The sequence below is a fragment of the Electrona antarctica genome, assembly GCF_951216825.1.
Source record: "Electrona antarctica genome assembly, chromosome: 6".
Lineage (NCBI taxonomy): Eukaryota > Metazoa > Chordata > Actinopteri > Myctophiformes > Myctophidae > Electrona > Electrona antarctica.
The window spans coordinates 39749189-39761586 of NC_136811.1; the positions used below are offsets into that span (position 1 = coordinate 39749189).

Consider the following 12398-nt stretch of genomic DNA (forward strand, 5'->3'; position numbering starts at 1 on the left):
CCAAGGCCATTTTTCTACCATAAACAGACTATGACACTGACTATGATACTAAATATAACCAGATCCGTAACATGCCATGGAATTTATATCCTGTGCCTTGTATACACGGGGCCTGCTTTTTCCCAGGGGGAAGAGCTTGTATTGTTCTTGTTGTGAACTTCCCTTTTTGAATAGCTACAGTTCAGTCAGCCATGGAGGCCTGGAGGACCATAAAACCTATTGCTGTTGTTGCTGGAGTTGAATGACTCACTGGTATCATGTATGGAGACTATGGACAACTGAACTGAATACTGACACCGATATGCTCCACATTGTCAGCTTAGTATACGTGAGTGCTCGGTAAACAATGAACGCTGGTGCAGCAGCAGTGATAACAGGAAATGTATTGGTAGCTTTGCCTTAATACGGTGATGAATACTTTCACTTCCCTATTATTTCTCTCCCACATACATACAGTATAGCACTCCCTTTCCAACTGCCAACCCTCCCTCGATCCCTGCCTCCATCTGCTCCTTCTCTCATGCCCCTCCTTTTGTCAAGTATAAACACGCACCAGAGGCAAACTTTGGAAGTCCCCACCCCTGTATTGCGCACACATTCCCTCACCGATACACCCATGCACACACTTATAGTAGCAGTGAAGACCAGCAACTTGGACGAAGACAGCAAAAAAAAGGGGTCATATTGATCTCTCTGCACTTGGCAGGACGGGAATGTCTGTGCACCTAACTTTCCCCTGTTGAGGATCTCACACTAACTCCTAGAGACAGATTGGAGCTGCAGGTGTTCCGCTGTGTGTGAGGGTGTTGGCAGACTTGAGGGCACGGTACTGCTCTGGAGCATGTGAGATTTATGAGGAGTGGCGTCAACTGGCTCTTTCTCAACCCTGGGAGTGTCTGGGATACAGGGAACCATCTTGGCCTCCGACTGGCTGTGCTCTCGCTCTGGGAAAGGACTGTCACACTCTATCCACATCTCTCGCTCGATCCACATCTCTCCTTCTGCCCAAACGGTTCACTGCAACCTCATTCTCTCACTCCTGACCTTTTTGTCCTCAATTTCTCTTTTTTCTTCACAGTAGCTATACCGTACCTTATCCCCCTCTTCTCCTGGGTTTTCCTCTCCTGGGTTTTTCTTCTCCACTTCTCTTCTGCCATTTCCACATAAGCGAAACTGCTTTTTCTTCTAACTTGGACTCTTTATCTTCACGACTCCCACCCATCCACCCTCCCTTTCCTTCTCCCTCCTATCCCTGGCCGTTACTGGCAGGCGGCCATGGACCTGTCCCTGTGGCAGTACCAGTTCAGGGTCATCATGCTGGGGGACTCCACTGTGGGGAAGTCTTCCCTGCTGAAGCGCTACACAGAGGACCAGTTCTTGGAGTGCATCAACCAGACTGTGGGCGTGGACTTCTATGTTCACTTCCTGGAGGTGGAGCCGGGGGTCCGGGTCAAGCTGCAGTTCTGGGACACGGCCGGGCAGGAGAGGTTCAGGTGAGGATAAGGTGACGTCTGTCTCTGGAAAACCAGCGGTGGAAAGCAAAGTACATTTACTTAAACTATACTGTAGGCTACTCAAGTACAATTCTGAGGTATTTGTACGTTACTTGAGTATTTCCAATTTTCAATACTTTTACTTCTACTCCACTACATCTCGCATCCAAATACTCAAATTATTTGAAAACATAACATTTCGGGCATTTGAAAATAGCCGATCTACAAGCTCACAATGTGTCGCGATGTAACGCATTGTGAGCTTGTAGATCTGCTATTTCATTCTGCTCATTAAGGCCTATTCAGACTCCAGGTTTAGGTGATACGGTGACAACCGAAACGATGCTTAGTAAAAACAGAGTGAGTGGCCGGCGGTGACCACCGCAGCGTGATATTTTAGTTTTCGGTCGTCACCTTATCCCCTAAAACTGGAGTATGAATAGGCCTTTAGTGTAATCATGTATCTTATACATGTGAGATATTATAATCTCTCTTTTATTGTGGTTTCTCTATCTCTCTCGCTCTCTCTCGGTCTCACCCTCTCCTTCTCTTAGGTCAGTGACTCGTTCTTACTACCGCAACTCTGTCGGGGGTCTGCTGGTTTTTGACCTGTCCAACCGAGACTCCTTCGATCACATCAAGGAATGGCATGCAGAGGTGTGCGAGCGCATCCAGCCGCATACGGTGCTGTTCGTTCTGGTGGGCCACAAGAGCGACCGGGATGCCCAAGGGCAGAGGGAGGTGAGCAGGGTAGAGGCCGAGACGTTAGCGGGCCAGTTGGGGACGCCCTATGTGGAGGCCTCGTCCAAGACCGGCCACAGTGTGAAAGAGGCCTTCGAGCTTATCACCCGGCGGGTCTATCAGGGTCTGCTGAGCGGTGAAGTGGAACTAAGGGAGGGATGGGATGGGGTCAAGTGTTCTGCTCCCCGAACACTGGAGCTACAGAGAACCAGCCAGGCCAGCACAGAACCATCGAAAAAAAAGAAGTGCTGTGAATGAGCAGCAGGTGAGATGATCGGGGAACTGACATGAGACATAAAAGAACATAAAACCCCAGCACAAAAACCGTCTCCAACACCAATGCGGAGTGGTGATTTCAGGGGGGAAAAGAAAGAATTCCCACTACTAATGAAATAATATATTATAACGTGATCAATGTAGCCTGCCAACTTGAAAACCGAGTAGTCACGGTCCAGACATAATCAAACACTTTCAGAACCAGGACAAATAAACAAAGTGACAAAGTTAACAATGTGATGACAAAATAAACAGCGGCAAAGTTAACAATGTGATGACAAGATGAACACATTCAATATGACCAGCAGAACAACATTTGAACAATACACACACACTTGTTCATGTTAATATGGCCAGTGAGCAAGATTGCAGGACAAACTATCAAATAGAAATGTTTGCACATTGTTTTCTGGACTGAAAATTCCTAGCCAAGCTTAGCTTCCACTCACAATGATTTCTGGCAATGGCATTGTCACAAGGGCAATGGGCTATGCCAGCATAGGGAGCACTGGCTGCATGTATGTTGCTTTAATCGTTTTTGCTGTTTAACAGCAGATGTAATTTCTTTGCACATGAGAATAAATGATATATTATACAATATTTAACATGTCTTATATATAATAAAATGGTTGCTGCTGGGGCTGATGATTGCTTCACTTGTGTTTGGCTTCCTTGATTGAAGAGTAGTAGTTGACACGTCTGATCTTGCTCAGCTCAAGATCAAGAAAAACTTCCCCATGATGATTAAGAAAACATCCCCATCAGGTGGGCTAATGGCAGTAGTGATCATCTAGATTCTAGTTGCAGCAACTTTGTCATGAGTTTGAATACATCTTGAGGTATATTTGCTATGTAATTCCTTGACTTAAATAATGATACATATTTTATCTTAAGATAGGCCTATAGATTAAGCATCCATTGAATTGAGCGTGTTTGACTGGGGAACAAACTGAGTCACATAATTAACAGTTTTAACACATTCCCAAATGCAAAAATGTAATCTGGCCATCAAGCACAACCATGTACCAAACGCCCTATACATGCAGCCTGTTCATTAAATATTCATACCTCTTGTCATCAGTGCATTTCAGTTAGGCACCCTATTTATCTTAGGACTGAAATATTGTAAACTGGATCATATTTTAGCCCCTCCAATGCCCATTTTGTGGGTCTGTGTGAACACAAACATTGGCTGATGATTGGCTGATCACCCCATAGCGATGCTTTGATTGGCTGAGCAAAGTACATATTGGGCGCAGGCACATTGTCGTGTCAGAAAACGCCTAGACCAGGCATCTCTTCTGGGTTTTTAAACAACTGGTGGATGGAAATGATACTTTGGAAAAAACGGAAATGCTTTGCCGACGCTAAAAGTTGAAGTCGCACGTGAGCGTCATTTCCATCCACCAGCTGTTTAAAAACCAGGAAGAGACGCCTGCTCTAGGCGTTTTCTTACCGCCACTTGACACATATATATGTGCCCGGCACCCATTGAAAATAATAGTGAGGGCAGAAAAGTGAAGAAACCAAAAGTGATTGGCCGGAATGACATTTGTGATGATTTCATTGGCTGAGCACGGAATGTGATGTATGATGATAAGAGCTCTACCTTCTCACAAAACAGTAGTTACCTGTTATTCATATTCAGTATTGATACTGATTAAGACGGGTGAACTCACTTTAGCTAATACATTTTCATTCAATTGTTAAAGTTAGTGCAGTATATCATTTTGAATTGGATGACTCTGTAAAGCTTTTCTAAATGACAGTGGGCACCTGAAATTGCCACCCTAATAGCTGCTGCGCTGCAGCATACTCCGGTCATAGTTAAACGTATTTCATTTGGTGTATGCTGCCAACTTTGATTAACGCAGATGAAATCATGTCCTCTGATGGGTGACTGACCACAGGCAGAGGCAGACAGATGACCAGTCTCACTCAATTTGGATCAAGGATCACTGCTTTGTCCAGTCTAAAACAGGCTTGATGTGGTGTAAAAAACCTCATTCAATCAAATAGTCTGGCTCATCACCTCATTTTCTGTACCAGTGACAATGCCAGGAGCCACAGGAACACATGAAGAACCTGCTGGTCCTGCTACTTCCACAATATATTTGTGACCTGTGAACGTCAGGCACCGGTCTACTTGGGAATGATGTAAGTTTTTAAATGTTGTATGCACATTGCACATATATGGGCCTGGCCATATGGGGGAAACGGCAGTTGTGGAAAGTCCTTGTGCTGGTAAACATCTGCTGAGAATGTGTGGAAAATGTCTGATGAGTGCTGACTGACAGACTACTGTAACTAATCAAATGGCAGGTGTGGGGAATAGTTTTCCAAATCAAGCTATGGCTGGGGTTGCCACGGAAATCAATTGGCTCATTTGGGCCACGGGCAGAACCGTTTCTGGCGGTTCTGGACAACTGCCTTACCGACAGACTCGACGCAGGGCACTGCACTCCCTCTGGTAATCTGCGACGCGTGTCGAAGTTGAAGTCGGTTGGGCGAACGGTTTTCTCGTTACACATGCATTACAGACGCACGTAGATGCGGTGCATTTATTGTACGTTGTATTTAGTATCAGTATGCTCACTATCCTATCAACCCCGTTAAGATGTATTGGCCTCGATCCACCTGGCCCTATTTACACAGATGTATAAACCTCATATCATGATGCAATTAAATTGCGATCACACACACACTAGTGTGACTGATACGTGACAATGGGTCCTGCAACTTTGAGTTTGTGTATGCTACTATGCTTCAAGCAGCAACACTGCACACTGACATTTTCTCACCCTTGCTTTACTGAGGAACCGTAGGCTTTCTTCCAGAGGTTTAGGTAACAGACAGATCACTGTCAAAGTTGCAGGACCCCTGCTCAGGTGCCAGTCACACACACCTGTGACTGGCAGGTTGCTCAAAACGAGAGCGAATACCAACAGAAGTGCTGCATTGCTCATTCCACGATCCTTACAAGTCATACCTCGTTGAAATGGTCAACAATAATGATATCATATAAAGTATTATTGAAGGGGAGAAATAATCAAGCAAAGTTAAACTTTAGTTTATAAACATTGCATACCGAAACAAAACTATGAAATGTGCTGTGATGTATGAATCTTATTTTTATTTATGGCATAAAAATAACAGGTTAAACTAAAATGCTGTTTTACAAAATCAAAAATGCCATTTATCAGGACACCCTTCCCAAACCCCAGCCAGTCCACTTCAGTCTGGCAAAAGAAGACAAACTCTAGTTTAATAATATCAACTCAGGATTTCCCCCCGCCAGTGAAACTGTATGAAATATCACTATCTGAGGATCATTTATTTTCCATTACATTTATGCTATCAGTTCCCCTATAGAATACCCATGGATAAATGCAAAAAATTGCATTTCTGAGGCTAGTTGAACAAAGTTGGTGACAGAAACACTAAATACACAACAGCCAACATGTCTGACAAGAAATACCAAACTAATTGGTGTATTGTGGGCAGTATTTACAAAGAGAATCATCACCCCTTTACAAAACTAAACAATTAAAGTATCTAATAGCTTGAGTGAAGAGAATAGCCATGGACTTGGCTTACACAAAACTCAGATTGTCAGCTATTGGCAAGATAATTTCAAAGACAGTGTATAAGGGGACAGAAGAATCCAAAACCATTGGCATCGTTATACTTTATACTATCAAAAAGGCATAGTGGGTTCAACAGTAGTCACAATCCCTCCCCAAACAACACTTAATGAACAGGGTTTTGTCAGTGTGAGATGAACAGCAACACAAAAAGAGAGAAAACTAACAAGCACCACGTTACTTTGTGATATTGCTGACAAAACACACAAAGTGGGCAAGACAACACATGGTGGAAAAATACTTTCCATCATAAGAAATACATACCCCTCCCCTCCCACATAGCCTAGACCAACCCCGTTGTTCATCTATCCACCATACGAGTCCCCAAAAAATCCCAGTTGTAAAAGAGTGAGAAAAGCACAAATTGGGTCTGGTACAACTGTATGGTGTTGCTCAGTCTTGTTACTTTTTGGTTGTCTTGCGGATCAGTGCCATCCTCTGCAAATGAAAACACATGCAGATGGTTAGGGCTACTAGACGTGTGCACAACAACACAGCATTAAGGAGCCGTACAAGTTGAAATAAATCTATTCTTTATTTTTTGCAAAGACTTTTTTTGACCCATCTGTATGCTAGACATAAAAGCACATCTGCCATGGTTTTATTTGGTCTCGCTGCTCTTCTATTGAGACACCTAGATCCTGTAGTCAGGTAGGACCACTACTATCGTATCGTTGACTACAAAGGGTACTGCCTAAAGGTCCAAATTACATTGCTCCACTGGTCAACCATGGTTGGTTACTAGATCAGTGTCAGACACAGGGACATAGGTTTGAATCCCAGGCATTATTAAAAAGGGTATCTTTGAAAAACAACGAAAAGGTCCTGCACACTGTCAGACACTTGCCAAAATGTTGCTCTGTATTAGGTCGACGTTTCGGTCGATTAGACCTTCATCAGGACAGACAATCCCAGGCATGGCATGACAATTAAGGAGCTTTAACCAGTAAGAACCTGGCTTCACACTGTTTGAGGCATGTGACAGGCACCTTTAAACAAACATTACCTGGAAAAAGTGCTCTAAACAATCATTAAAAAGCCCATAGACTTGGCTGCCATATGACGTAATTCCGAAAACCAGACGTTGGAAGGGATAACGCCCCTCAAAAGGTAATGTTCAGAAATGGCCCTATATACCGATCGACGTGCTCATAACACGTCACATCACAACGCATTGGGAGCTCTTCCATCTCTTTCCGCTATTCAGCATACGATTAAGTATATAGAGTGATGACTCCATTGGTCAGTTTGGCTGATACTTAGCTCTGGTCCATAGCTCTAATGCGTTGCATTTAGAGCTATGTTACTCTCAACTTCCGCCGCTCGCATGAATGCAGACCAGCCTCTCGTCTTTAGCGTAAATAAAAATAACGTTTTTGCTACTCACCAAAACAAAGGCGTTTTGGTGAGTAGTCATTAGAAAGCCTACTTTCCTTAGTGGGAGCACTCTGAGCCCCCCACCACACGTATAAACGGTACTTTTTGGCCAAAAGAGGATTTTGTTTCCACCGGGGAAATAAATACTTTTAGTTACTCCACTGCGCCTTCTACCGATATTGCCCAGAGAATTGCCTCATAGAGAATATTTTTCCTCTGGTGAAAAGAAATCCCTTTCTGGCCAAAAAGTACTGTTTATACGTGTGGTGGGAGGCTCAGAGTGTTTCCACTAAGGAAAGTAGGCTTTCTAATGACACAACCCGCTATGGACCAGAGCTAGCTGATACTCCACTCTTATGCTATCTCAGAAACATCACATAACATATTTTCAAAGAATGTGCAACAGAAAAAGAAACAAACCTGTTTGTGAGCCTCTGTGGTGCAAGCCTTCTTAAAGGGCCGTATCTCATCTGAGCCATAGCCAGGAATCCACATGTTCCACTGTCGCTCTGAAAAAAACATCAACACACAGGGAGTCAGCACAGCACCGTTACACACCCACCCCTACACCTTTTTACAACCCGAGACAAAAGCCAACTTACCCAGATGCAATTGCACGTCTTTCACCTCCAAGGTGTTAGACTTGCGGTGGCGTGCCAGCTGACATGCAGCTGTCACTACACTCTCTATGAAGTCATCTGCAATCTGTAGCAGCATCTGAACAGAGATGAGAGAATGTCAAGATATATCTGTGAAATGGTCAACAAAGTCCAGCTCAAATTGTTGAGTGCTCCCTGATTAGACCTAGCCTTGCGTAGCCACTAGCCAGCCTTCATCTGCCTTTGCCTATTGCGGGAGGACTTCACGGCCGAAATGGTGACGAGCCAACCAGATTCGTCTGGAACCAAGCTATAACGAACGAGTGCCCAGTATGCAAATATGGGACGGGACATTGCGGAAATAAATCTGACGCTGAGTGAGACGGACAAGACTAATATCCACGCAGTGATATTTAGAATCGCTACGCGAGGCTAGATTAGACCCATGTATAAACCCTGGATAATCCAATTAAGTTTTTAATTTGCAACCAAGACTTACTGTATAGTCTGATCTCTTTATTTCTGTGTGTGAGTCCTTTAAGCCCTAAACACACCAAAGGGTCACCATGCAACTCCTTGGGTCAAAACGGTTGCAAGGAATTAACGCTAAAACCGGACCCTAAATCAGAAGTCACTTAACTACTTTCACATCTAGTTAGGTTTTTAAAACGTTATAGGACATTATTGATGGTTACCAGCTAAGCTAGCTGGTAGAGTAGAAACTTGTCAACAGTTTAATACTTGTTCATTTCTCACCATGCTCAAGTTTACTCAATACTTTTTTGTTTTTGCTTAATGTCTTAAATATGAGATAATTACAACTGCGGACCCACCTCCTCCACATCCTCATCCAGCTGCTCGTTTGGGTCGATCTCTCTCACCAAATCCTGTAGCTTCTTCTTACTGAGCACCTGCCAGGGAAAGTCACAATGATGAACACATCATTCACACTAGGCTGGAATGACTATAGCTAAACTTATAATCCAAGTTAAAGGTAGAGGTTTGCGTTGTGTGGTTATCTTGTCATGATCCAACTCCAAAGGTGGACACTAAATCTAAAATAATTGCTACACTAATTAGAAATTGATTAAAAATATGCTCCTCATTTAGTGCTGCACGATTAATTGAAAAAACATCTAGATCCAGACACTAATGCGATCTCGTTTATAAATTTGAGAAAGAATCGTACAGATTGCGTGGCTGTCCAATTCCTTTTAGTTACTTTTATGTTTTTGCTACTAAGAGAGAGACTTTAAGAGAGGTTTAAGTCAAGCAGTTATTTGACTTGATTTTGATTAGTTGGCTCCAAGTGCCACATTTTGAATGTTAATATTCAGCAAACAAGACAATACATATTTTCATGGAAAAAATTAGAATTGTGATGGCAATTCTTGTGGAGGAAAATCAAGATTCATATTTAAGCAAGAATTGTGCAGCACTATCCTCATTGACTTACGACTGTATGGTTAAACAGCTCTCAAAGTCACTCTTCTAGCCCGTAAGAAAACTGATGTAGACATTATAGAACATTACCCAGTACTGTTTGTTTACACTTTCAGGGGCAGGATGGCCAGCAGCATTTTATTTACCTGCTTTACCTGTGTCGTAGTGTATTTTCGAACTACTGTTTAACAGTTTAAGTAAAATGGACACATTCTTCCAGTCATCTGGTAAGGGAAGGCTTTTTGGGGAATTTGCTTAGTGCTCCTTTAATTTGCTATTTTGACATACAATTAAGTCATAAATCTTATGAATTATGTCAAATTGTAACCACTTTTTTGCATTCAGTTCCATAAATAATATAGAACAGACAACAATATAGAACAGAATCAGATGTGTCCCTATTAACTATGGCATAATGGATCACAGACTTAGCTAGCGTGTTAAAAAATAAATAAACAGAATCAACTGACTTGAGATCCCTCTGGGCTGATTCTGCCAGCAGGGCCAGGGGTGCCCAGGGGCTTCCCTGGGTTTGGGGTGCTGTTAGCCATCCCGTTGGCCACGGGTGGAATGGAGGGGGTCCGTGGCTTTGCAACCTTCTGCTGTACCTTCTGAGTCCCAAGCCAACAGACCTGGTTCACTGAATGGGTTACGTTCCGCTTTGAGAGACCAGGGTCTGTAAGTCTAGCAAACACAACACAAGAGAATGTACATGTGACAGAGTGTTACTCTCATATAGTACAGTTACACAACAGAGACATACCAGTTTTATCAAACAGACTCAAGAACAGCAAGAAGTAAAGAACAGAAGAATTATAAATAATGCCATTGTATCTAGGATTTTTTCATTTTAAATCAATTTAAGAATAGATATCAAATGCAATTAATATCTGAAAGAGGGGATAGTGTGTATCGAGGCTGAGGCTAGTAACGTTTTTATGTAGTCGTTGACCATGTTGTATAACTGAATTAATAACAGCAGTGTTAACATTAGTTACCTTAGCCATGGTTCACATGACGCTCGTGTCATGACATGATTATGACAGACATGTTTCATGGCTATAGTTGCTTATCTATGCATAACCTTTCCGTTTGGAAATAAAACTGTTGTTAAACTAATAATATGCCAACAACGAACGTCTACATTTAAATAATCCGACAAGATAAAATGCACTTGATGCTAGTCACAGGGCTAAAAACAATAACAGTTAGCCAGCGTTAGCTGGTCTGTTCTGTTTCTTTAGCATCAGGTGCTAATCCTCGCATTTACAACTCGTTAGCCTCGATGTTCGCAGTGTACGTGTTTATTAACTAACTCACCGACAGAAATGGAACACTATCTATCCATGTTTTAGAGTCGTGGCGATGACAAATGTTTGAGTTTGATCCAGTAAATACTCCTCCAAAAATGCCTCTGCACTCTGCAGACGGAATGTTTCTCAGCAGAGCTTCCGTTTCGAATCGGGTCCTGTTTCCTGTGTAATGCCGAAATGTGTAACCTATTGAGTATGGGGTCTCCGTGTGCGGATTCGAAGCTAATGCAATGCCTGTGTAATTTGCAAATATTCCGGTAAGTATTTAATTGAGGTTGACGATGTTTTTGTAAGTTACGACCAGTTCGTTCTCGACTGTAAACCAGCAACGTCTCTGGAGTCACAGTATTCGATAGGTTACCAATTTTGCAGTAACACCACTGAAAACGTCCCTCTTCTCTTCTGCCCTCCACTGGACATACACTGGAACTACAGCATGGCTGCGGTGGAAAGTCTGGTGATGCAAGGTTAATTCATGGCCGCACAGAACGAAAGAGAAGACCCTGACTGCCTCCGGTCACGTAAAGAACTTATTGTGAGATTTGGATTTGACTCTGTGTGTGTGTGTGTGTGTGTGTGTGTGTGTGTGTGTGTGTGTGTGTGTGTGTGTGTGTGTGTGTGTGTGTGTGTGTGCTGTGTGTGCTGTGTGTGTGTGTGTGTGTGTGTGTGTGTGCGTGTGTGTGTGTGTGTGCGTGTGCGCGTGTGCGTGTGTGTGTCAGTGTGTGTGTGTGTGTGTGTGTGTGTGTGTGTGTGTGTGTGTGTGTGTGTGTGTGTGTGTGCGTGTGTGTGTGTGTGTGTGTGTGTGTCACAGTGTGCGTGTGTCTGTGTGTGCGTGTGTGTGCGTGTTTATGTAATGTATATTGTATACCCGGTATATAGTGCCAATTTGGCTTGGACGGACTGTCCAGTGTCCAATATGCCTCGCCCTAACCGAAAGTTATTGCGCTTGGCTTGTTATTCAGTTAGGGATGTTTTGCATGGCTATTGTGATTAATGTCGTTTAATATCCATTACTTCCTTTGTCCATTTGTTTTCATACTGTATGTGTGTAGTTTGGTGGGTGTGGATGTGGTGAGATAATGATGGCTGGCTGGCTGGCTGACATCCAAGAAGCTTTGGCTTGGACCTATATACTTGAGCACTGGGGAGCCATTATGGATGTACCTACTAGGCCCATGCCACCCGTCTCTATCTAGGCTCAGTCTGAAACCATAGCCTTTCAGCAGTATCACAGCGGGGGAGCTAACCATGCCATCATTCAGCCTTGGGCACAGCCTGTGCTCCCATCTGTGTAATATGCTGTAATGCTACAGTACATGGGCCCGGTGTATCCGGCCAACCTCCCAGAGCGGGGACAATAACACCAGCCCAGGCAGCCATCCATCCAGAGTGCCATGCCGGGTCAACGGGGGGTCCATACAGCTGGGGTTCTGGGGAGAACAGAACTCGCTGGGATCAATGGTAGCGGCTCTCAGGTTGACAACACTGCTGCATTAACAATGGGGGACAGTA

At 43.5% G+C, this 12398-nt stretch overlaps 2 protein-coding genes across 2 annotated transcripts; one reads left to right on the forward strand and one right to left on the reverse strand.

The window, feature by feature from the left end:
• Positions 1-609: 609 nt before the first annotated feature.
• rab42b (RAB42, member RAS oncogene family) lies at positions 610-3166 on the forward strand. Its single transcript, XM_079503111.1, has 2 exons — positions 610-1493; positions 2048-3166. The coding sequence occupies exons 1-2, from the start codon at positions 1276-1278 to the stop codon at positions 2490-2492; spliced, it is 663 nt and encodes a 220-aa protein (XP_079359237.1). The 5' UTR covers positions 610-1275; the 3' UTR covers positions 2493-3166.
• Positions 3167-5623: 2457 nt separating this feature from the next.
• Positions 5624-11139, reverse strand: taf12 (TAF12 RNA polymerase II, TATA box binding protein (TBP)-associated factor). The gene is made up of 6 exons (XM_079503286.1): positions 10894-11139; positions 10044-10257; positions 8964-9041; positions 8134-8248; positions 7952-8040; positions 5624-6592 (listed from the first exon to the last, which is right to left on the reverse strand). The coding sequence occupies exons 2-6, from the start codon at positions 10122-10124 to the stop codon at positions 6557-6559; spliced, it is 399 nt and encodes a 132-aa protein (XP_079359412.1). The 5' UTR covers positions 10125-10257; positions 10894-11139; the 3' UTR covers positions 5624-6556.
• Positions 11140-12398: the final 1259 nt, after the last annotated feature.